We start from the raw sequence: 24434 nt of genomic DNA, 5'->3' as shown, positions 1-24434 counted from the left end.
ACGCCGACTGCGGTGCTCGGTGAATAAAACTCGGAGAATCTCGACGGGATGGAAATATCGATCCAAGGAGGAGAAAAACGTGCACGATTCCAACTCGTGCAAGGTAACGAGTAGGCGATTGACGCAAAATAGTAGAAGTAGGGAAAGTGCGGAACCTTCGTGTCGGGCAGGCTTTGACCCAATTAAAATGGATGAGCGCGTGGATCGTCTAAAAAACGCAATAACGCGGTCAATGGCGTTCCGCGCGGTTGTGGGCGATTTTCATTAAACGGAAGGTCAACAGGTTACATAACTGGAGTGTGATATTGAAATATTACGAACCATTAGATTCGACGCATTTCTGTTTCGACCGAACATTCATTTTTCATATTTAAATAATATTCGTGAAAAGTTTAATACTATTACTTTTACCCTCGATCACTTGTTTACCATGCTACGATAATAATTGTGGAAGTACTTGTATCTATTTCATGGTTCTTAATACACAGTATGATAAGAATTTTATTATTGTTACGAGAAGAAATAGTAATAATAAAAATATTTAATTATCGATCATTGCAATTGATTCTTCACATATCTTTTTATTGAAAACCTGTTAGGAGACTTTGGTCTCATAATTTTTAATATTTAGTAAATTAAAAAGAAGAAAATCTATCTTCGTTCGTGCTTTGGTCCATAGTGAAAAGATTTTGAAGCAGTCTTTAGTATTAGACAGTGTTACGTCGTTTGTATCGAACCGATAATCAAGCCCCTCGATTTTTTCTCGATTTAAAATTATTGGGCTCGGTTATCGTTCGAAACAGGGTAGATAACGTTCGACGAATTCACAGTTCTTCGAAGCGTGAGCTTCGATTTTTGTAACTTTCTCTCGGAGGGTATAAGCCGCGAAGCACCGTCCGTGATTAAAAATATCGAAATTACTATACCTCGGTTCTGTATTATTTATTTTCTTATTTTTACGTCATCTATCGTTACGTACGCCCTTTCGCGCGAACGACAAATTGATCGAAAATACCCGAAGGTTCGATTGCTGCCGAACGGTAGCGAGTCGACGCGTGACGTCGCAGTGGTTGTTGATCGATCGAAGCGCGCGAATGCGTATCGAGATACAGGTCACGTGACCGCCACACTTCGAGCAGCGAGCACAGGAGCGCCGCGACGAAACGCTGGAGCATTTTGCGCTCACGTATTTCGTGGCTCGTGCGACGTGCGAGTTCCTGTGTGGTTCGCGTGTAACGGTGAATTTTTCGAGTGCGTGATCCCCCACCATCCTTTAAACGATGTCTCGGAGAACGTGAAACATCGTAGGAGACGTGTTTCGCGAAAATGCGAGCGGTGGGGCGAGCTGTCGAACTTAAGAAGGTCTTCGTCGGAAGCAAAGACGGGCCGAAGGTGAGTCACTGTCACGATCGATCGCTTTCTCCGATTCAGTTTCCCTTTATTACGAAACGAGTACCACGGCCACGTGGTATATATCAACGGAAAAGATCGTTCGCGTCGAACATAACCTCAATCCTCGGTGGAAAGCGTCTCCGCGACGAGGTTAGGAACCGTGGTCATCGTTGCAGCGAGTACTGCGCTCGTAGTTCCTCGCGAGACTTCTCGAAGGAAGAATAAATCTGTTCGGAGAGACGCATTCCTATGATGCAACGACTGGCAACACCACGATCGACAAATTACGAGTCGTGTCGTCGGTATCGACGCGTTGATTCTCTCGATAGCCGGTACGCTCCGTTCAACTCGAGAATTTTACGTCGTTGAGATGCTTCGCGATGATGCGTGGCAACACGCATGTACTCTCGTAGATAAGGTTTCATCGATCTGCGTGCAACCGTGTTTCCTCTAATTGACCTTTCCCAGCAGATTATAGTTGTCGGAGGAGTAAATTGCGTTTGCTTGCGAAATTGCGTTCAGTGGATTCGCAGAAGGAAACGTAAGCGAGCGTTTCCTTTCGTGTATTCACCAAGTGTCAAACTCGAAGTTTGGTATCGTTAGCGTTGTCTCGATGTCGCGTATTGTCTCGCGTATCGAGTGTACTATTCACGCGAGAACGATGAATCGAACAATCGAGGGTAGATTGAAACGTCACGAGGGCTGGTCACATGTTCGATCCCGTGCCGGCAACCGCAAGAATTCCATCGAGCCGATCACGCGATAAATTAAATAGGGTCACATGTGCAATAATAATTAAGCCGAATTTCAAACGCATCGTGTAACGTCGCGGTTTGTTCCTCGTAGTTAATGAAACGCCGAGTTTTTTTTCTTTTTTTTTCCCGTTCCAAGGAACGATCGATCACTTTGCACATCGTCGCGTGTTTCCACGCGCTTTTATTTCAATGGCGACGGTCTCTCGTGGAACGTTGTCAACGTCACTTCGAGGCGACGGAGAAATTGATCTCGTAAACAAATTAATTTCGCGAGTAAATTATTACGCTCGATAATTTACGCCCATGTATCGTTCCGAGAACTGTATTCTATCGTAAGTTTCGACCAACATTACGAACCGTAATCCTCCGGAAGAACGAGGAATTGAAATTGTTAACGCGGCTGCCGCGAATTGAGAAACTACACAATTTATGCGTTCCACTTAGTCGCTCGCTTTTCTCTCTCTAGACCTGGTTCATTTACCTCGATATGCGTTATTATCTCGTATTTCCAATCCGATCGACGGTTATTATTTTTGACATTTTAACCAGACGTGGTAACTACCTTAACGTAGAATTTATATTACATTGCGTACGAGATCGATTCTGACTAATCTTATCTCGCTATTATACGTTGAACAGTTCTCTTTTTTTTTCAGCTCGAACGGTAAACGAATAAAAAATAATGTGACCCCAATATCGTGAACTTTGTCGCGAACTATCGAAATCGCCCACCGTGTACGGATTTTCTTTTTATCGTTGCACGAAGACAGGTTCGAAACGAATATTTCAATTAAAAAAATGTTAATGTACATTGTACGAAGCAATGAGAATCACGTATCGTAGGGTCAAGATTTATCAATGAATTTTAAAGAGTCGTTGATTTCGATGATGCAAATTAATGAATATTGCGATGATAAAGTGGACCGTGAGCCAATGTCAACGGGTTCGCGCAAATTTTACGATCACGTAGTCGCGTATAGTTCACTATTAACGTTTCATTACTTTTAAATAATTCCACGACCACAAGGAACGACCGAAAGTATTGGACGACGAAGATCTACGTTACTGCACGAGGTAATCTTGGATTCAGCATTGAAAATAAACGAAAACTTCCACGTATTATTATGTCGATCGATGGGGGAAAATTTATCCCCATGATCGACGGGGAAAAATTGATTGGATATTCATTAATCGCTAGGACCGATGTAAACTTGCATTTTTGGCGTAACTTTGTTCAAAGAATTATTTTAAATGACTTGCTATCTTACGTCATTTTTTTATATGCAATTACGTTATCGTATTTCGTGATACAACTTTGAAAATAATAATTCCAAATAATGAAACAGTGTTCTTAAGTTTCTCGGAATAGATGAAATTATAAATCTCATTGCAACGTTAAAACGAAGTCAATGATATCACATTTTGCATATCTACCATCCGCCATATTGTACCCTGAAATACACGATGCAGTAACGTTTTATATAAATCGAAAGTGTGCAGAGTGTGCAACAGGTTCTGATACAAATTTCGTCGGTATATTCAGTGACTGACTGCAAGACGGAAACGTTGCATGATTCGTTAAATGCTTACAACTCACTCATTTCTTATTTTCAAACGACGAATAAATATTTATTTATTAAGCAAACCGTCACGTTCAGTTGAAAGTTTAGTCGATAAACTTGTTGGTTTAATGTTTGAAACATCTGTTATCTCGAAGCTTGTTTAAAATATGTGTCACCGCAAAATTTATTTTAAGTACTTTTTATATTAATTAGTGAAGTAACAACTTTATGTATTTATGTATTATTTTTAATTAATTAGATACTGCTGTCCTTTTTTCTAAATAATGTAGCAGGAAATTAAATAAAGGAACAGTTCCGTAAATTAATTAGGTACGTTTGTACAAACGACGAAATGAAAGCGAAATCTGCACATGCATGAGTACGTACTTAACACGATGACTTTTTTTACGGATCGAAAGAGTCATGCGCATAAAATGTATTCGATCGACACGACATCGAGTATACGCGTGACATTACTGTTCAGTATTTCCGTATTGACACAACAGGGAACAGGATTTCAATTTCAAATCATCTCCACAAACGCTTGTAACATTCACGAGCATTGGAAACCGATGTACTCTACAATTTATACCGGCTAAAAGTCAAGAATATTCCAAACTTCGATATAGAATCGTATTCTCTAAACTCTCGTAACCTCGAAACGAATTAAAAGCGTCTACATTAAATGAAAGACTCGCACAATGAACCAGAATAGCGATCACCCGCAATAGAAGTTGCGAGGATTGCACAATTCGTGTAGACAATAACGCGTATAATGAAAACTTGGAAGAAACAAACTAAAGTCGTGACTCATCGTCAATTTCAAATTTCAGCGAACCGTTCGTCTTTTACGAGCATCCAGGAGCAATTTATCCGAAATGTTCGGAACATCGGAGCCCCCGTGGGCGTGCCCCAAAATCGTTACCGCCCCGAAGTCAGAAATATTCCACGCCCCGGAGTCAGAAACATTCCACGCCCCGATGAAAAATCAAACTCCCAAAACCTTCTCAACCTCGCAACCACCGCGATGGTTTTAATCCCGAAACGAATTAAAATCGTCGAAATCCGACGAAAGACTCGCACGGCGAACCAGAATGGTAATTGCAATATCGATTGCACAATCCCGCGTGAAGAATGACGCGTGCGACGAAAAGTACGAAGGGACAGAGAGAACGTGACTCGTTGCGAGCACGGACGCCGATTCCCCACCCTCGTGAGCGGTGTTTCGAGCGCGAAATTAATAAGCAGCGACGATTGATCGTATCGATTTCAGACTCCAATTAACACCCATTATCCGGTATCGTTCTTTCTATCCATTGTTCGGCCGATCGTGTCGTTGATATCGGCGATACGATCAACGTACTGGCCCGATGGAAATCCATCTGGGCGATCTCTATGTAACAGCGCGGTGCGCCGCGATCGTCGCGAAGGAATCGCAGGAACCGCACTGTCATTCTCGCGTTTTATCGTTCGAACTTCGCCGCACTTCCTACACAAGCCGGACGACCAATCAAATAGCGGGGAGCGAGGGGGGCGAAGGGGGCGGGGCCTAGACGGTGCTCGGTGCCTCGTGGCCCGTTCGCCTTTCAGTGTCGGCGGTTCTCTTCGTTCGCGACGATGTCCCGTTTCTTTTCGTCCTGCTGTATATCTTCATTCGTCGCTGGGACGTCACTGTTGTCGTTCGCACGCTGAGAACTACGCTGGGAGAATTGCCCAGAGGATCGCGGGTAGGTCTTCCAGCATTTTACCCGGGTTTTTCACGTTCCGATGGAACAATCTTCCGCTCCATAATCCGTGGAATCCACGCGGTCCTCGCTGGTGTCGGGATACACGTTTAACGCGTTACACGCAACGCCAGTTTTCTATACTTCACGCGTCGAACGCCACGATGCTCCCTGGAGATGTTACAAAGATTCTCTAAACCACCTGCAAGACGCGGACTGTAACACCGATCAACTTTTAAGTAACATTACCTTCGTTGGTAACAGTATGAAATGTACATCGACGAATTATCGAATATTTTTACACTAAGGTTCGAGCAAGTATTCTCGACACGTTGAATACACGATTCTCTATATACCGGGATAATTCGTCGGTGTACTTTCTATACTATTACCAACGAGGGTAATGCTATTTAAAAGTTGACAAGTATCAGAGTTCGTGTCTTGTAAGTGCTTTGGAGAATTGTTGTAACTTTGGAACACCGGTCCCCGGGGACCACGACGGCGTTTAACGTGTTCGGGACACGTAACCGTTCTCGAGCTTGTGATGTAAACATCGGGTGTAGTTGGACATCGATCGAGGAGGAATTAGAGTCGAGTCGAGCGCCCACGTGCTTCTCTGTGAGTAAACGATTATTCCGTCGGAACAAGCTCGTTGAGAATTCGAGAATCGTTCAACGATGTAGCTGTTAATTATTTCGAGCATCGATTCGTAATTCGCGCGCAAACCACGGAGAAGATGAAACATTTTACGACCGCCACGATACATTAATCCACGATTCGCATTTTCGAAGCTTACGTTTGCAAACACGTGCGCAATAATTACTTAGTATAATTTTTCCTTCTCTTTGTTTCTTGCACCATCATCGTTTCGCTTTCAACCTACCGGCCACGTCACCGTGCACACAAGAATACGCTTCTGCTCTGTTTCAATGATTCGTTATGCAAATCTGATACTCCGAAGTTCTCGCGGGGTTATTTCCCAGTCTCGAATTTCAATAGCCGAATTTTGCAACGAGCGGGACCAACGTATACGCACGGTGCTAGAGAAACAATAAATAATTCGATGTTTCGCGCGGCAACTTTGCAGCTCCGAAATTTCAAACGCAATCCATTTCATCGTTGTTGCGGATTGATACATTCCTCGCACGAATAACCCAAGAATGAAGAACAATAGTAATTGTGTATCGTCGAGAACAGTATTTGTAGATTGGAGAAAAACGTCGCTCGTACGAATCGATTTGTTCTTTCCGCGAGACTCGTAACAATCGAGATCGATAAAAATGAACGATCGTACCGTTCGAGTGTAACAATTCGAGGCAATTTATCCAACACCGACACGACGTTGTGTAGCTCGTGTATCATTTTCTGGATAAAAATCGCGAAACGATCGCTCGCTGGTTATTCGGTTCTGTTAGCAACGAATGGTAAGGGCACGTGGGACACGCGCGACAATCTCGTACAACGGATTTCCTGCGCTTGTGTATTAAAATACAATGTGTAACGGGGAATTACAATCGACAGTCGTTCGATTACGCAATATCGATACGGATCGCTGAGAAAGAGCAGCAGCTCGAATCGTGTCGCTCCAGTACACTGGCGGCGGCTCATAGTCGACGCAAAGCGGAAAAGAGGCGTCGTCGCGAGTAGTCGTCGCGATTTCAATACGTAAACTCTGACAATGTTCACTCGACGGGGAATTTGCATTGGTCGTGATACGCTCCAGTTGTTCAAACATTTTCGAGAGAACGCGCGTTACGTCTCGTAAATCGTCGGGTGAACAATTCACGGGATAAAAGAAAAATTGCACGGACTGTACGGTGAATTATCACAAGTGCATACGCGACGAATAATCGTCCCGATGATTCACGAGTCGCGAGAACTTCGTCGCTCGTAAATGTATCGATCAATCGGCCGCGAAAAGTAAAAGTACTCGACGAGCGTCACGACGCTCGTTTTATAGCATTTCCTTGCTGCACGGTACCTGGTTGTTGCCTCGAATTAACGAAAATTTGTATACATTATTCAGATTGCAACTCACTTTATCGAGGAAACGAGATTGCACGCTCGCTGAGTTTTCGAGTAAGATGAAAGATCGCGTTTTTCTTTTTTTTTTGCGATATCGCACGAACGGTTGCGGTCTCAAGGAAGATGATCGTGATTATTGTTCTAGAGGGAATTATTTATTTGTGAAGAAAGTATTTTTTTTTTTTTGTAATCTTAATGCCATTAGGTTTAGAAAATCAAGAAATGCGGAAGTAATTAATAAATGCTGAATAATATAAAAATAAGGTTTAGAAACTAACTGTGTAGTAGCAAGAGACGATATTATTTTTGAAAAACTTGCCACGTGCTGTGTCAAGACATCAATTTATAAATATTTTGACCGTCTTGTTGGTAAAGATTAGAGACAAAAAAAGCAGGGTTAACTGGTCGTAGTCATCGTTAAACTTATTACTTTTTCAACCTTTTTTTTTTTTAAGCTCTCAAGTTCCCAACATTATCATGACTCTAATCGACAATTATTCACGCTCATGATTCAATCGTATTGTCGACTCTCAGAATTAATTAGCATTCATTTTCTCTAATTATTATCTTCCACATAGTATTATTCATTTATTATAATAAATTTTTATGTAACATAGAATATTCATTCTGAACCACAGTTTGTCGTTTTCTTTTCCTAGTTGTTCTTGCTATCGTTCGATAGCATTTTTAATTTGCATTTCGTGACTTTTATGACACATACCTTCGATTTACATAAAAAACATTCTGCAATCTTATGTTCGGTTGAATAGTATTCCTTGTAAGGGTGAACCATCTCCGATTGGTCGTTACTCGTATAATCATGAGTTACTCATACTCGGTAACTGGTCAGTGGTTCCAACTCACGAAGGAACAAAGTGAAGCTTTATTCATTAGCTCCTCGTTACTAGCGTAACATAATGACTACAGTGTGTAGTTAATTCGTCCATCGGTACACAAAAGAAACTTTCAAGAATTAATTATACCTACTAGGGAATCTCTCCCTTCGAAGGGTCTCGTCTCACAAAAATTAACATTCAACACCAACCAAACGAAAAACAGTTAGAAAATAGCGTAAAAGTGTCGTTTCCTCGTACGTAGGCGAGGCCGTATTGGAGGAAACATATTTCAAGTGTTTCACGCGATCGAAGTCGCAACCTTTGCGAAACGATGAATTTTCCAACGCGTTCGTCGCATACCCGGTTATATGAAAACCGTGTCGGAATTTCATCGCGCCCTTGCGACTCGTCCACGCGCTATTAAATTCTGGGATATCCTATTCTCTCGAGTCGTTGGTCGATTCGATGGCTCTAACGAGTCGGCGTTCCTTAGACACTCGTTTCGAAATAACGAGGGGGAAAAAAAAAAAAGAAATGCAAAATTGCAAAAATATTATTCACAGCCGCCGCGTCGACGGTATCGGATTCGTTATTAATTGCTCGTCCGGTAAACGAGTTTCGTAACGAATGACTACAATAACGGCTGGTAGCGTTTGTGCTACACGTCGTTTTCTTTCACGACCAAATGGGAAACAAGCGCTTAATTAGGTACGGTGACCGTCATTACGACGTTCGCGTTTCTGATGTATATCTATCCGGTGAACGCGTGTAACCAATAGCCGCGTTGACGAGTACAAAAGGATCTCTCGAAAACAACCTCGGAGGGGGAAGTTACATAAAAATGTGGTAAATCCGTACGGTAATTTGTTGCGTGTGTAATTGCGAGACACCGCGCTCCGGAGCAATTTACTATCTCCTAGGAGGGAAAATGGATTGCATCGGATCTTGAAATTCGCGCCAATTACGTATATACGATGGCTCGTGGAGCGACCACGATGATGGTACGAGACACCGGGATTCATTTAATGAGTAAATCGTCGCTTAATGGGGCCCATTAATTTGCATCAAGATCGCAACGATTTATGATCGGGTAATCTGTCCTAAGAGCATTTACGGCGCGATTAATTCGTTCGATTAACGAATAATTGATAAATGTAGCGAGGAATAAATCTTCGAGGTCCTGGATCTTAACGAACACGCGCTTTTAAGGAATTTTTGAAACGATTCGAAATCGTTTCTCTTTATCGACGAGTGTAGAACATTCTTTGTGTGTATATATAATAATTCAATAGTAATAGAATCATATAGATCGCGAAAAATAAATCGTCCAGGCTCTGGATCGAGCTCTTAACGAGTACGCGCTTGTAAGGAGTTTGAAACGACTTGAAGCATTTGTTTTTCTTTACCAACGAGTGTAAAACATTCTTTCTGTGTATATATAATAATTCAATAATAATAGAATCATATAGATCGCGAAAAATAAATCGTTCGAGCTTTGGATCGAGCTCTTAACGAGTACGCATTTGTAGGAAGCTTGAAACGACTTGAAGCATTTGTTTTTCTTTACCAACGAGTGTAAAACATTCTTTCTGTGTATATGTAATAATTCAATAGTAATAGAATCATATAGATCGCGAAAAATAAATCGTTCGAGCTTTGGATCGAGCTCTTAACGAGTACACACTTGTAGGGAGCTTGAAACGATTTGAAACCTTCATTTTTCTTCATCGACTGGTATAAAAAAACAATACAGTAATAATACTGTCACGTGGAGTCGTTGTAGAGCAGCGGTTGCGAAATATTTCGCCGAAAGCCGGCGCAAGGCTCGAGAAAGATTTAAAGACACGCCGCAATGGCTGACATCGATGAAAGTATTTTCATCGAAGAGTCGAGCACGGCCGTGAAGAGTAGCACGATTTCGATCGATCGTTGTGTTCCAGAATCCCAGGTGATCCTGAATCATACGCCCGCACAAGTGTCGACGTCTCTCATTTGGTACGAGAAGCGAGCAACGCGCAAGAAGATGGAAGAATCCCAGAGGTGAGGGGAACGGAATTTAACAACGCGTCAAATAACACCCGTGTTCGTTGTCGTGCGTCGAAAAGGCTGACAGCGATGCTGTAATTACAGCTCGTTAATCCGTGTAATTAAACCCGCTAACTTGTCGCGACTTTATCTTATTTTTTTTTTTATTTTTCGTTCGAAAAATAATCACCGAACGTTCGCGATTCGATTCTCGCGCGCGTACGCCGTTTCTTTGATTTTTCTCAATCTTTCTTTGCACACGTTCCTTTTCCATTTTCTTCCTGCAACCAAACTGTGCGTGTGTGTGTTCCTTGGTTTATATAAAAATGTCAATTGTATCTATTACGCAGATACGAAGATCATACCATATATAAGACGCGCTCACCATGCAGCCTGCGAAAACTGAGAGGTAAAGGAACTAACTATTCACGTTAATTGTCGCACAGAGTGCGGATAGCTATTAAAGAGGGATCGTTGCGAGAAATTCGCGGCGTTAGAGAATTTTCGTCCACCACTCGGTCGTATATCACGTAGATCACAGCGCGTATGTTCGCGTTTTCAGACATGGTGCCGGCTCGGGTGGTGTTGTACATGCTGTCGTTCTCGGGATTCACCGTCTCGTTCATGATGAGGAACGACATCAATATCGCCATGGTGGCGATGGTGAAACCACCGCCATCCGTGTCGAACGACACGCTCCCGGAGACGTCTAAGTATTGTTACGTGACGTCGGATGCATCGTATGTGAGCAACAACACGTTGATTAGGGATGAGGTAAAGTCACGAATGCACGCGGAATTGCATCAACTCCTCGAGGCACGGTCATCGATGTAAAATAATACAAGACGATTGAAAACTAAACGACAGATTAATTATTCGTGCGGTTGGAAAAGTTCTGTGGTATTTGAAAGAAAGAAAAGAAGAAAATTAACGTTATCAATAATCGACGAAGGGTATCGAGAGCAGTTCTTTCGTATCGTACAGAGTATCAAATGGTAGATAAATTAAGTAAATAAAATCAGACCCCAAACGATACTAGTCCTTTTGTGTCGTACGAAATATTAAAAGGCAGATAGATTAAGTAAATAAAGTAACACTCCAAATGATAGCGGTCCCTTTGTATCGTACGAAATGTTAAAAGGTAGATAAATTAAGTAAAATAACACCCCGTACCACTCGTTCTGTTTGTTTTCAACCGAGCGGTAGAATTAGCTGTGCGTACTAAAATAGAACAGAACTTTTTCGCCACCTCGATCAATATTTGAAGTAGAATATTAACGGTTCCAATGTGCAACTTGTGTCGAGTTTTTTTTAATTTTCCATGATGGGTCGAAGTGTATCTTTGGATCGTTTTATAATCCACCGTGCCCCGAAGAGTTAATAAAATTCTGCATCCACTACGAGGAACTGGAAAGAATACCTCCGGCGTTGGTTGCGTAAAATTGCAGGAATGCCATTAGTCGTCGTATAAATGCGCGATTCGAAATCCTGTACAAGAATGAAATAACCTTTTTCTGAAATTCTGATCCTTCTAGAGGCATTCTTTCCAGATCTTCGCGATACGTAACGTCTCGACGATTTCAAAGTCGTTCAAGCACGTTTCTTCGAACGAATGGCGTCTCCTTGACTGTCTTCTAGAAATAGAGAACGTGGCATCAATTGCACGAACCCTGAATCCTTTGAAGTAACAATCGAAGTTATTACGGCGCGATAAAATTGAGACGAGGACATGAATTTCAAACACGATGATCGGAAAAACTAACCAACATCGATTTACTGCTAAAACGAAAAATAGAAAAATGATGATACAATTTTCATAGCTTCTTCCGAACAGTGACGAATCTCTGATTCTATGCTACGTGTAATTGGGTGGAGATACTTTTTTGTCTCATGGTTCAAGGATTCTTTTATCCTGGTCATTGGAAATACCGTGTGGAGGAAAGGTATCGGGAAATACCATGATTCCGCTTTGCATGGAATAATCGTTATCCTTGTAGCCACCACAAATTTATCCAATAATGTCCCTTATATCATGTTGCTTTTAACAAACCATTTTCTTTTGGTCCGTGACAAGGATATAGAATATTAATGTAGAAACTCTACATTGTGCACAGTTGTTTGTAATTCACGGTATAAGTGAGAAAAGTGTCATATCCCTCCCGTAGAATTGTTTATTAAACTCTGCAACAAAGACGATCCAAGAGTAAACGACTGCTGTCCGTGGTCCTTTGGTCCCCTACCCTACTCGAGGGTAAATATTTTGGTTCGTAATTTCCTGATCGTTGAGGTGATAGAAGTGAGCCTCCAGACCCAAAACTCTAGCAGCAAACATTACTCTAGAATGAACTTTGGAATTGCTGGAGACTAGAGACTAGAGGTCTAGAGTCTAAACAACTCTAGAATAAACTTTGTAATTGCTAGAGATTAGAATTTAGAGTCTATTGTCCAAGTGGCTCTAGAATAAACTTTGCAATTGCTAGCGATTAGAGACTAGAGGTCTAGAGTCTAAATAACTCTAGAATAAACTTTGCAATTACTGGAGATTAGAATTTAGAGTCTATCGTCCAAGTGGCTCTAGAATAAACTTTGCAATTGCCAGCGATTAGAGACTAGAGGTCTAGAGTCTGAATAACTCTAGAATAAACTTTGCAATTTGCAGTGATTAAAGTCTAGAGAATTTAGAGCCTTTCGTACACGCCCTCTACTTATTCTGGATTAAAGCGGGACATATTATCATACTATTATAGTTTACGATCTACAGACAATGATTATGGACAAAAGCCTCGGTATCTTGGAGCTCTACAGCGTGGAACTCATACCCAATGATACAAACGAGGTTAGGGAAATTTTACGACACCCACAAAGATGAAAATTAAGAATAATGAAACAACGCGGGAGTAATCCCACTTTCAGAAAATGAATTCCGAAAGCAATCAAACACGCCCGCGTATATCTAAAGGTCGCCGTTACAGATTCCACTCCAAGTGTTTCAAATGTCTTTCTCACACCTTAAGAATGCGTTAATAGGTATGTTTCGAGAGTAAACAATTCCCGAGTCTGTGTCGTGTGCAAATACGGCTACATTAGCAGTCCGTAGCGAAATCCGGAAGGTCAGACATTAATCAGGTGGTCGACTGATTCTCAAATAGATTTCCCTCGAAAATGACGCGATTTCATTGTTCTTGATTTTCGTCGTATTTCGAATCATAAAATTGCTGACCTCGTTCGTACCATGATTTACGTATCACTTTGTACATTCGATACAAATAAGAGTATCGAGTAGAGAAGAAAGGCACGTAGAACGAGATTCTATGTTCCATCTTCTGGAAACGCGTGATTCTAAATTCCTGAATTGAATATTTGTGGGGGAAAAAAAAATAGAAAAATTAAAATCCGTAGAGTACTCCATCCTCGTCCGTATAGTTTTATCTAGAAATCGATTTAGGAGACGTCGTCACCGCGTTATCGATTATGATGATTATTTTACACAGGTCGCTCCGATTGCACGGCAACGTAACTGGACAGTTAAGGAACCGTGTTCACGTAACGTCGCGTGTTTAATCGTCGTGGACGTTCTTGCATTATGGACATTATGGAACCTCACCATCAACGGAACTTCGTAATTGTTGGCTCCGTGACAACACGATAATCCTCACCGCGATTGAAACCGATTGAACGATTAAAGCAACAATCACGTTACGATCGTCCGGACCGTGAAGTCAGTAATATAGTTTGTAAACACTTGTGCAACGCTGATGCGTTTACTTAGCGGAAATTGGTGTAGTCACGATACCAATTCTGGTTTAGTGATAATGACTTTTCGGTATCACCACGAATTCTACGAAATTCGTTGTCGATACAGTCGATTAGGAACTCGAAGAAATTGCAATCGGAGAGATCAACGCGCCATCGCGATGAAAGAACTGTATACGAAAATGAACATTTTTGATACTCGTGAGAATAGCGAAACGTTTACGTAATTATCCTAGAGAATCGAAAAAGCATAGTCACTTGATCGAAACGTGTGGGATAAATTTGTAATAAATTGGAGATACGAATTGAGGAATGTTATAGAGAGTAGAAAAACGTTTGATTAATATACGTAGTCTATATATACGTAATAGTTATTGGACGATTGGAAGTTACGATAAATTGGAGACATAAATTTAAGAATATCGTAGCCAGTAGAAAGCAGTTAATTAACGTTCTTGTGTTCTTCGGATGACGGTTCGTTTATTTCCGGAGTAATCAAACTTGTAATCGTTGAGAAAGTTTGTAGAAGGTTTAGTAAAATGTCCTCTGTTTGCCAAGAATTTAAGTGCCTTTAGATACTCTTCCGAGATGTAACATTGTTACGGAACAGGTGTATTTAAACTCGACAATAACTAGGATTGTGCACACAAACACATGCACAGACAGAGTAAACAATCGGTAACACGGTGAGTCACGCTTGTATAACGCGACAGAGACAGTCCTAAGTGTACAAAACACACGAGGATTCTCAGTTGTTCAAACACTTCGACGTCTGCGCTTTTAAACGGTGCTTTTGCGAAATTTTTCCAAACATCTGATATGTTTATTGCATCTCTCCTGGTCAATTAAATATCGTTCTCTTATTCCATAGAATAAACAACCGTCGTGTAAACATTTTCCTTTCTCAACGAGTACCGAAAATATTTATTTTCGAATATTGATAATTTGTGAAAGTCCACCCATTATGGTCCTCGCAAATATTGACGTATATTCGTTACAATTCTCCCTCGTGGCTTAATTGAATATCGTTCCCTTATTCCCTGGAATAAACAAACGCACGTTATGTAAACATTTTCCTTTTTCAACGAGTATCAAAAATATTTATTTTCGAATATTGATAATTTGTGAAAGTCCACCCATTATGGTCCTCGCAAATATTGACGTATATTTGTTACAATTCTCCCTCGTAGCTTAATCGAATATTATTCCTTTATTCCCTGAAATAAACAAGCGTACATTACGTGTATATATATATTTTTAACGATCATCAAAAATAGTTATTTTCGAATATCGATAGTCTTGATAGTTATCGATGACGTTTGTGTAAAGGCTGGGCTGTTTGGAACGAAAAGAAAAGAGAAACAAGTCGAAGCAACTACGATTATGTTTGTCACACAGGAACAAGGGGAGTTCGAATGGAGTCCGACGATACAGTCGGCCATCAGTGGCTCGTTTTATTGGTGCTACATATTGTCGCAAGTGGTTGGAGGAGTGCTCACCCAATATTTCGGCACCAAGACTGTTTTCGGTGGCTCGCAGCTAATCACGGCGATCTGCAGCCTGTTGATGCCATCAGCCGCAGTTCTTCATTACGGTGCGATGATCGCACTGCGTAGCATACAGGGCTTCGCCAGTGTAAGTTTCATCGAATCGCTACGAGACATTTCGTAACCCCGGATCCAAGTAACAGCTTCATCGCCCTCGCTTGTCGCGCATCAAGATTCCATTTCTTCCAACTCGTATTTCCAGTTTCTATATTTTTCATCGTATCTTCGCGATATTATCATCGATCGATCGGTGACGTTCTCCCGTTGAAAACGAGTCCAAACACGACTCTATTCGGATTACTTTTAATTACGGATAATACAAATATATATATAAATACGCGTATCTGCGAACACGATCGTGTTTGGATTTATTTTCATCGGGAAAACGTTGTCGATCCATTGAAAATAGTTTCGTAAAGATACATCGAAAAATGTAGAAATGTTTATTCAAAGTTCCGATCGTGAAACGTATGTAATGCGAGACTCGTTCGCGACAACTCTGTCTCTCTCGCGCTAATTATTCACTGAACTGCGATATATTTATTTTCGTTTGTATTATTTACCAACGACGTGTGTTTCAGCTACGACTGCGTTTCGAGAACACGCTTTAGTCACTTTTCATTCATTTCACCGCCAGTAACTATTTCTTCTAAAATAAAACAATTCTTTCGAATTCGTTCGTAACTTTCACGAGTAAGAGAACAACAACGATACGTTCAACGGTAGAAAACAAGACCCGATTTCCGAATTACCACCAATTTCTAAATCGTTTCCGAACCGAGACTAGAAAATTCAAAAAAATAAACTGTTGTCTCCAGGGACTCACGTGGCCCGCCATGTACGCCATCGTCGGGCACTGGATACCGCCCGTGGAACGCTCTCGTTTCATGTCATCTTTCCAAGGTGAGTCTACCTGTACCTCTAACCGAGACGTGTCCCTTCTCTTCTGTATTACAGTGAAACTTCGATACGCACGGCGCCGTTAACACGCGCTCGTCCAGTCGTACTCCTCCTTATCGACCGTTGACTTTTTCCTCTTTCTTTTTCGTCGTTTCCGTCTCTGGAAAGGGAAAAAAGGAAAGAGAAAAGATAAAAAAGGAAAAGAAACACTTGTGTCCCCCCACCGCCCCCTGAGTTGAATACTAATGCACGCTTCTTTCAGAAACGGGAAACGGAAGTTTCGAATGAGAAGAGCTCTGTCGTCTCCGCTCAGAACGTTTTACGCTTTCAGTCAAAATTCACACGGTTCCGGACCACAAGTGCGCGCGTGTCCTACGAAAACCACGCGGCACACGTTCTACGCGCGGATGCAAATTGTTTGATTCACTTTGTTCTGATTGGTTTAAGCTCCACGCGATTGCATTCGCCGGACCGAGGGGTATACTCAACAGCGACCGCTCAACAGCATGAGAATGGCCGAGTATACTTCCAGCTGGTAGAATCAGCCGGGCTCTCGAGGAACACGTTTCATAATGTTGTCCTCTCATCGTTTCTCTATATGTGTCGGTGCCTGCCGTGTGGAAAACATGTCTTGTTTCTCTCTCACTATGTCTCTTTCTCTTTGTTATACGACGAGCGATAATTCCGATCATCCTTCTCACTCAAACTTTCCTGGGACACATACACCCCGATACGACGAACGACACCGATAATACGCCAAACTCCCTCTCTCTCTCTCTCTCTCTCTTTTTTTTTTTTTATTTCGTTTCGAAAAGCGTCGCAGAAGTACGCGGGCCTAGCCTTGGTGCGTGTCAAATCGTCCCTTTGCTGTCGGTCGATCGCGTGTCGGATTGGCTGAGAGTATTCCTTCGATGCTTGGTAATTTCGTTAACGAGCTGCACCGGACCTGGGCAGCAAAGGGACGAACGTTCATATAACTCGCCATGAAACGCTGTACCATGTTAATAGTCAAGGCTGGATATTTAACGATGTTCAAAATTATCGTGCCGTTTCGAAGAAAAACGACAGGTTTCTCTCTTCTCAGGTCTGCTGATCGAAAGGACCTGGTGAGCATTGATTTGTGATCTGAGTTTCGTTCGAAAGGTTTCAAGGACGAGATCGAAGTAGTTCCAAGTTCCTTGATGGGTCCCGAGCTGGGGTCTGGGTTAGGAACAGTGATGAAAACATTCTTGAGATCGCTATTTCCGGGACTCGAATATCTTTCCCGCCTTTTTACGATCTTTTCAGGTGGCTGGAGATTTTGCTCGTTTTAACGTCAATTGACAAACGTGTCGAGCTATCGGACGATACTTTATTTTTAAATGTTTTTCGTCTGTCCGAAAGAACGAAGCACGTTCGAGTCTCGAGAAGTAGCGATTTTGACTTTTCTCAACGATTTTTCTTCGCTTTATTTCGTAACGTTCAATTTGTTCTACTTAAGATCGAGTAACGAGGGTACGAAACGCTGCGTGAAAGATCAAACGACAATTAAACCCTCCGAGCGAACCAAGATTGCGAATTCGATGATCGCCAGATTTTTCAATCGTGCGCGAATCCTCTCGAGAGACGAATGCTGAACGTGTCCACGAATTTCAAATTGTTCGTCCGAGTTTTCGAACGTGATCAGAACTTAATCGACGAAATCCAGTGAGAAGAAGAGTGTCGCTCATTATACGGTCGGTCAAGCTTTTTCCCGCTCTTGATATATTTTCAGGTATAGAAGTTTCATTGTCCCACTGTAGCAGCGTCGACGTGCACTCATCTTCATCCTCTCGTACTAAGTCTGTACTTGAATCGCTTTACAGGGTGAAATATAGCGCCACCGCTGAAGAGCGATCGTCGCCACGCATGAATCGTACACGAGCCAAGGTGAAGCCATTCGACAAGCATCATGTTTCAGCTTCCTTCGGGGTCGTGGGGTGAGCCACTCCTAACGTCTAGATTATCTATATTCAGGGTTCAGCTTTGGCATCGGGATAACCTATCCACTGTGCGGATTCATCATCGCCCACTTCGGCTGGAGAGTGGTCTTCTACACGACGGGCAGCATCGGAATACTCTGGTGCCTTTTCTGGTACTTCTACGCCTTCGATACACCCGCAGCGCATCCGAGAATATCCCAGCAGGAGCTACGGTATATTCAAGGAAGTGTTGGGAACCAAGTTCACGGGACGAACGAGGTACCGTAGCCAACGTGTCCTCAGTCCTTTCGTAGCCAACGTGTTGACCTAGCGCGGACAGAGTTGTCACTTTGATCGAATATATCGGTTCCTGGAAGATCTATCGGGAATCAGGAGCGTCTATTTGGTTCCTGGAAGGTCCATCAGGAACCAGGAATGTTTACTCGGTTTCTGAAAGGTCCATCAGGAATCAAGAGCATCTACTCGGTTCCTGGAAGATCTATCAGGAACCAGGAGTGTTTACTCGGTTCCTGGAAGGCCCATCAGGAATCAGGAGTATCTACTCGGTTCTTGGAAGGTCTGTCAGGAACCAGGAGTGTTCAGTGGGTTCTTGGAAGGTCTACCAGGAACCAGGAGCGTCCATTAGGAACCATAAGACAGCTAGGAACCACGCGATTACAATTGCTTTCCCTCGAACCAGAAGTGGTCCCAATAATTGTCGCTTTATCGCTTGTTTCAAGGATTGAAATATCGGGCAGATTGTCCCTGCGCCAATGGCAATTGACTAATTCATTGAAAAGATCGAGCCAACAGTCAAGTATTCTATGCAGTTCGTTAGGTTATAACTTGAGCCGAGCTTGCTATTTTTAACGAGTATCCGAACATGTATCGATTCAACTACATTCGAAGATGAGTTTTCCTCTCGCTGTTACCAAGAGACAAGACGGAGGTCGAGACAGTCGAACACTTGTTGAATGCCGGGCTCAAGCTACAGTCAACGAGTGTAAATGAACTTTGGAACACGAGACAATGCTTGGTCAGACATTCGCGATCTCCTCTGATGACACATTCTTGTTTCTCAGGCTTAGTGGCCTGCTTGGATTTTTGTTTTTAAGGAAATATTTTGCGAAAAGAAATTACCTTCTAATATTAGACAAATAATAAACAAAAAAAATAAGGAAAATCAAAAACATTTCGTATGTATCAGTGATACACGACGTTTAGAAGGTTGAGAATGTTTTTGGAATATATTTGTTCTTTCAAAAATTTCGAACTCAAATTGAATCTGATTGGTAATTTGTTGCACAGACTTCGTAGTTTCTTTCGTAGAGGTTCGATTGATCTCATCCTACCTGCGTAACCACTATTTTACCCTACCGGTTGAAGGTGATCAAAATTGTTCTGCTTTTTCGTGAAGAGCATGCCAGTTCCGTGGAGGTCCATTCTCACATCGTGGCCAGCCTGGTCGATCGGGATCACCACATTTGGAAGGATATGGGTGCATTACATCTTCATTATATCTGGACCAATGTACATGAAGACAGTTCTGGGATTCAGTATTCAAGCGGTACGTGCTTCGAATATACTCGGTGTGTTGTATGAAATAATCATCTTACAAAAACCGTTCTTCCTTTCAGAATGGTGTACTGTCGGGTTTACCATTCATCTGCAGTTATTTCAGCTCCGTGTTGTTCTGCTACGTGGCTGATGTCCTCGTCACGCGACAGATTCTGTCACTGACGAACGTTCGCAAGGTGTTCACCGCTGCTTGTACGTATCCTTGATCGAAATTCGGTGACTCGAGTCTTCTTAATTGCATGGAAATAATTAGACGTTGGTCGTAGCTTGTTTTTATTTAGCTCGTATCTGTAGCTCAAAGATAAATATTACATAGTATTACACAAGTATTGTATAGATACTACTGTTGACTTTCGTCCAAGAGGATCGAAATTCAACGATCGAAAGATATAAACTGAAATAGAGACACGATTGTATTTTTAATCTGATAAAATTTTTTAACAATTACGTTGTCTGCCCTTGCAGCCCAAGTAGTTCCTGGTATACTGTTGGTATTGATCGGCTATTTAGGCTGTGACATTATCCTCGTTCTGGTGGTATGGTTTATAGCTGTTACCCTTATCACTGCTGCCTATGCAGGAGCAATGGCAAGCATCGTTGATATCGCGCCAAATTTCGCTGGTGAGGCAGCAAGATATTGATTCCGCGAGGGATTCTATACGGAACGCAGGTTTCTCATTCGGTTCGTTGCTTGCAGGTCCGATATTGGCGTTCGCGCAGACAATCCACATGACGGCGAGTTTCCTATCCCCGGTTGTAGCTGGTCTGCTCACTCAGGATAGCGTGAGTAAAATTTTGTTTAACTTCGCAAATGTTCCTTCCAACGCTATTCATATGTTTCATTATTTGTACCTTTAATCCAATATCTTTGTCTCTACCTTGTTTCACGCACCAATTTGATTGTAAGTATTTACAACGACCGGTCTTTTAGACTTTATTATTTCAGACTTTGTACACACATTGAATTTTTACGTGACATTGAAAAATAAAATTACAATAGTGTCATATATGTATTAGCGACAAACTAGTCGAATTGAGAATGTACTTGTATCGGTGTATCATCTTGGAGAACTGGAAGATCAAGTTCGAGTCCTTCGTTGTATCATAGTTTCGAGAATGTAAAATCCTCAGCCTTCGAAGAGTCCGAAATGTCCAGATCCCCTTCCACTGTGTCGGTTTCAGCATCCCAGTAGTGAAATTTCAGGTCTCCCCTCGTTTTAGAATATCCGAGATGTTTGTTCCCTCAACCAGCACGCCTATACCCGCATGTACGCCAACTTGTACCTTCTGCAGCCTTTATTTTTCCCATTGCATCGTATCCATGCACCTCCTGCGAACGAGATCGACGTATCCACGACGTTCGAATCCACGAATAACGAATAATTCGTTTCACAGCAAGCACTCGATGCGTGGAGGCAAGTGTTTGGCGTGACTTCATGCGTTGCGTGCGGCACGTACATCGTGTATCAGATATTTGGCACGGGTGACATCCAACCGTGGAACTATCCCGACCAAAAGTATCCGCAATCGGTTCAAGAGGATTCCCAGCCGTTGAACAAATCGCCCGAAAAGAATGGGAAACTCGTTAAAGCCCGATCGAACACTTCCGAGGAAGCGTAACGGATTCGTCTGTGACGAATCACGAGAAGTGAGTGTCAACTGAATTACGAATACTTCTCCCACGGTCTCGAGATAGGGACAAACACACCGAGCTCTGTATATGGGAAACGTCTATTTTTTGGTAACGACACTGTATCTATGTAAATAGGTCCCGTAGTCCATGTGGGAGAAGTGATACAGACGTCATAGTATACACATACATGTACATTGTAGCACTCAATGAATCGTTCCACGAAGACGTCGCCTCGGTTCTTTTTCTTCTTCTTGGTTGGCACACTTCTATCTTTACGTCGAGATGACAGGCACAAATACTCGCAGCGTTGATTAGTTGTTTTGAATTACGATCTTAAGCGGGCGAGCCGTCCGGTTACGTTCTCTGTGATCGAAACCTCTCTCATGCATTCAGACCAGAACCACTGTAGCCGCGACGAAATCGATTGGTCGTTCGAAGTCACTCCCCTCCGCGTCGTTTGACGAATCCCCGCTCCCGAGGCGCAGACTCGAGGGGTGGGGGACGGGGTGACCTCGAGCGGCCGAATTATCTCGCTCGGACCATAGTAAATTGTCCGCAGAAGAAATAGATCTCGTAGGGGTACTCGAGCAACAGTTCCCAAACTATAGAGGCACGCGCGTTTTGTTTCCTCGTTGTTTAAATTTAATAACGCTCTTTGCGTTTAAGTTACTACAAATTGACGACGACTTACAATCGTAGAATTCGTATTTCTGGTTTCTTTCTGTTCGTCGAGAGCGTAAGGTACACGCTCTGAAGATTTTTGTGATTTTTCTTTTTTTTCTTTTCTTTTCTTTTCTTTTCTTTTCTTCTTTTTTTTTTAACTAGTTCTACGTAACTTGTAATTAAGAATGTCTCTGCAAACATTGTCGGCGATGCTCGACTTATCCATTAGATGCGCCGTGTTCGGAAGAGATGTTTGTAAGGAAATAAAACATTATATCCGTACTTACCGCGTATTCGCAGAAGCTTACAGCGCCACGAACGCCGAATACGCCATAGAAAATGGAAAAATACAATGTACAAAAACAAAAGACAAATAGAGAAGTTATACTATACTGATTAGTGCCTTACGTTAGGCACAGTTCTCGATCATTTCTACGTTTCTGTCATAAAACAGACCGGATACAACAGTGTTGATCGCACCCAGCTGACTTATTTAGTACTTAACGTATTCGTTCTATTATCGTTAATTCGATCACGAATCCTTGCTAGTCACTATTCCTTCGAATATGAAAATTCACGAAAGAAAAAATGTTCAATACGAAGTCCACTATGTTCTATAAAGCTATACGGTCTCTGTCTTTTTCTTCTCTCAGCTTGAAACTTAATGATTCCATTTGTAAGGTACACAAAGTTAAGAAATGATCCTTGCAAGTATTGTAATTTTAATTATTTTTATACTGGCCCCGTTTAGATACGATAACGATAAACCACGCTGTTCTCTTTGTTCGTTAATTCTAAGCGAGTATTTTAAGTTACACGTAAATACTTAACAGTCTATAAGGAATCAATTATACGCGGATGATGCGATTGCACCGTGTAACGCGAAATTAAATGAAAAACGGTTCGTTGATACGCGTGAGAAACGCATGCGCTGTTCTATGCACATAGACGAGCTTTGATTTTTCGTCGGCGATTGTTATTCAGCTGTGCGTCGTTTGAGCGTACAAATATAATTAGTATTCGAGTTTATAATCGTCTACAGTTGGTGGTGTCGAACACGTAGTCCGTAAGTCCCTACAATGGAGTCCAGAGCCTGAAAGTTGATTTTATTGAAACAATATAATTGAATTTAAAAAATAAATACAAAGTATACATTTTAAAATATTGCAAATTAACTGTTGCAAAAAATATAACGTAAAGTGAACTTTAAACGATTTATCGTATCGCTAACATTATTGTGAGACACTAAATATTGTGCACTAAAATTTAAATGATTTATCGAATCGTTAACATTGTTTCGGGACACTAAATATTGCGAACTAAAATTTAAACGATTCGTCGAATGGCTAATATTATTTTGGGACACTAAATATTGCGAACTAAAATTTAAACGATTTATCGAATGGCTAATATTATTTCGGGACACCGAATATTGCGGAGTAAAATTTCAATAATTCATCAAATCTCTAACGTTAATTTTAGACCCTTTTTTGGGGGGTCTGAGGCCCACATATACCTGTTCGATACCACCGGTCTACGTGTACATGTTCCACGTTCTTCGTGGTTCACGCGTCACTTCCGCCATTAGTATCGACCGAAATTGTAATTCGAAAGGATTGCGTTTGTAATCGAGGATTCGGTTGACAGGCTCCAAGGTCGCGCGAAAGCGCCCCGGTCAAACATAAATCTCGATAATCGTTATTGATCGACAACTCGATAACTATCGATGGACCACGGGTGGTTGTTTTCTTTTCTTTTTTTTTCCCCAAGTAAATCGCACCACTTTGTAACAAAATCGATTCAACGCCAAGAAATCCATGGTACAGTTTATTGATAACGATATGTATGTAAATAAAAAATATACGATTATATATAACTTCGGCGAGTTCACTGTCCTTCGAACTGCAAATCTTTTTTACAAAGAAACATGTATTTCCATTTCGAATATTGCCACGAGAACGTTGTTACACGTTGAACGTTTTCCGACGACTCGAATCGATCAATCCGTACGATTCATTGCATCACGAATGATTATTTAATTTTAATTGCGCAGATATCTTGAAATCGTGCGCGCAACCAATGAAATTCGAACACGAATTGT

At 41.8% G+C, this 24434-nt stretch overlaps 1 protein-coding gene across 4 annotated transcripts; it reads left to right on the top strand.

Moving 5' to 3' along the window:
* Positions 1-1250: 1250 nt before the first annotated feature.
* Positions 1251-24209, top strand: LOC143150021 (vesicular glutamate transporter 2). Of its 4 annotated transcripts, XM_076318006.1 has the most exons (13): positions 5301-5436; positions 10235-10334; positions 10670-10728; positions 10882-11093; positions 15471-15707; positions 16438-16522; positions 18515-18738; positions 19877-20026; positions 20097-20229; positions 20503-20658; positions 20735-20820; positions 21433-21685; positions 21806-24209. In XM_076318006.1, the coding sequence occupies exons 2-12, from the start codon at positions 10318-10320 to the stop codon at positions 21655-21657; spliced, it is 1584 nt and encodes a 527-aa protein (XP_076174121.1). In that variant the 5' UTR covers positions 5301-5436; positions 10235-10317; the 3' UTR covers positions 21658-21685; positions 21806-24209. The 4 variants fall into 4 exon arrangements, with proteins under 4 accessions (XP_076174119.1, XP_076174121.1, XP_076174123.1 ...); XM_076318004.1 differs by lacking the exon at positions 5301-5436 and adding an exon at positions 1251-1392 and having other exon boundaries at positions 21433-24209; XM_076318008.1 differs by having other exon boundaries at positions 5385-5436; positions 21433-24209.
* Positions 24210-24434: the final 225 nt, after the last annotated feature.

Source organism: Ptiloglossa arizonensis, chromosome 8, assembly GCF_051014685.1.
Source record: "Ptiloglossa arizonensis isolate GNS036 chromosome 8, iyPtiAriz1_principal, whole genome shotgun sequence".
NCBI classification, from domain to species: Eukaryota; Metazoa; Arthropoda; class Insecta; order Hymenoptera; family Colletidae; genus Ptiloglossa; species Ptiloglossa arizonensis.
This window is presented reverse-complemented; position numbering and strand designations above follow the sequence as displayed.

Coding starts and splice junctions, on each gene's coding strand:
- LOC143150021 (XM_076318004.1), top strand. Junction 18,739..19,876: donor AAGTTCACGGGACGAACGAG/GTACCGTAGCCA, acceptor TTTTTCGTGAAG/AGCATGCCAGTTCCGTGGAG. Junction 20,230..20,502: donor CAAGGTGTTCACCGCTGCTT/GTACGTATCCTT, acceptor CTGCCCTTGCAG/CCCAAGTAGTTCCTGGTATA.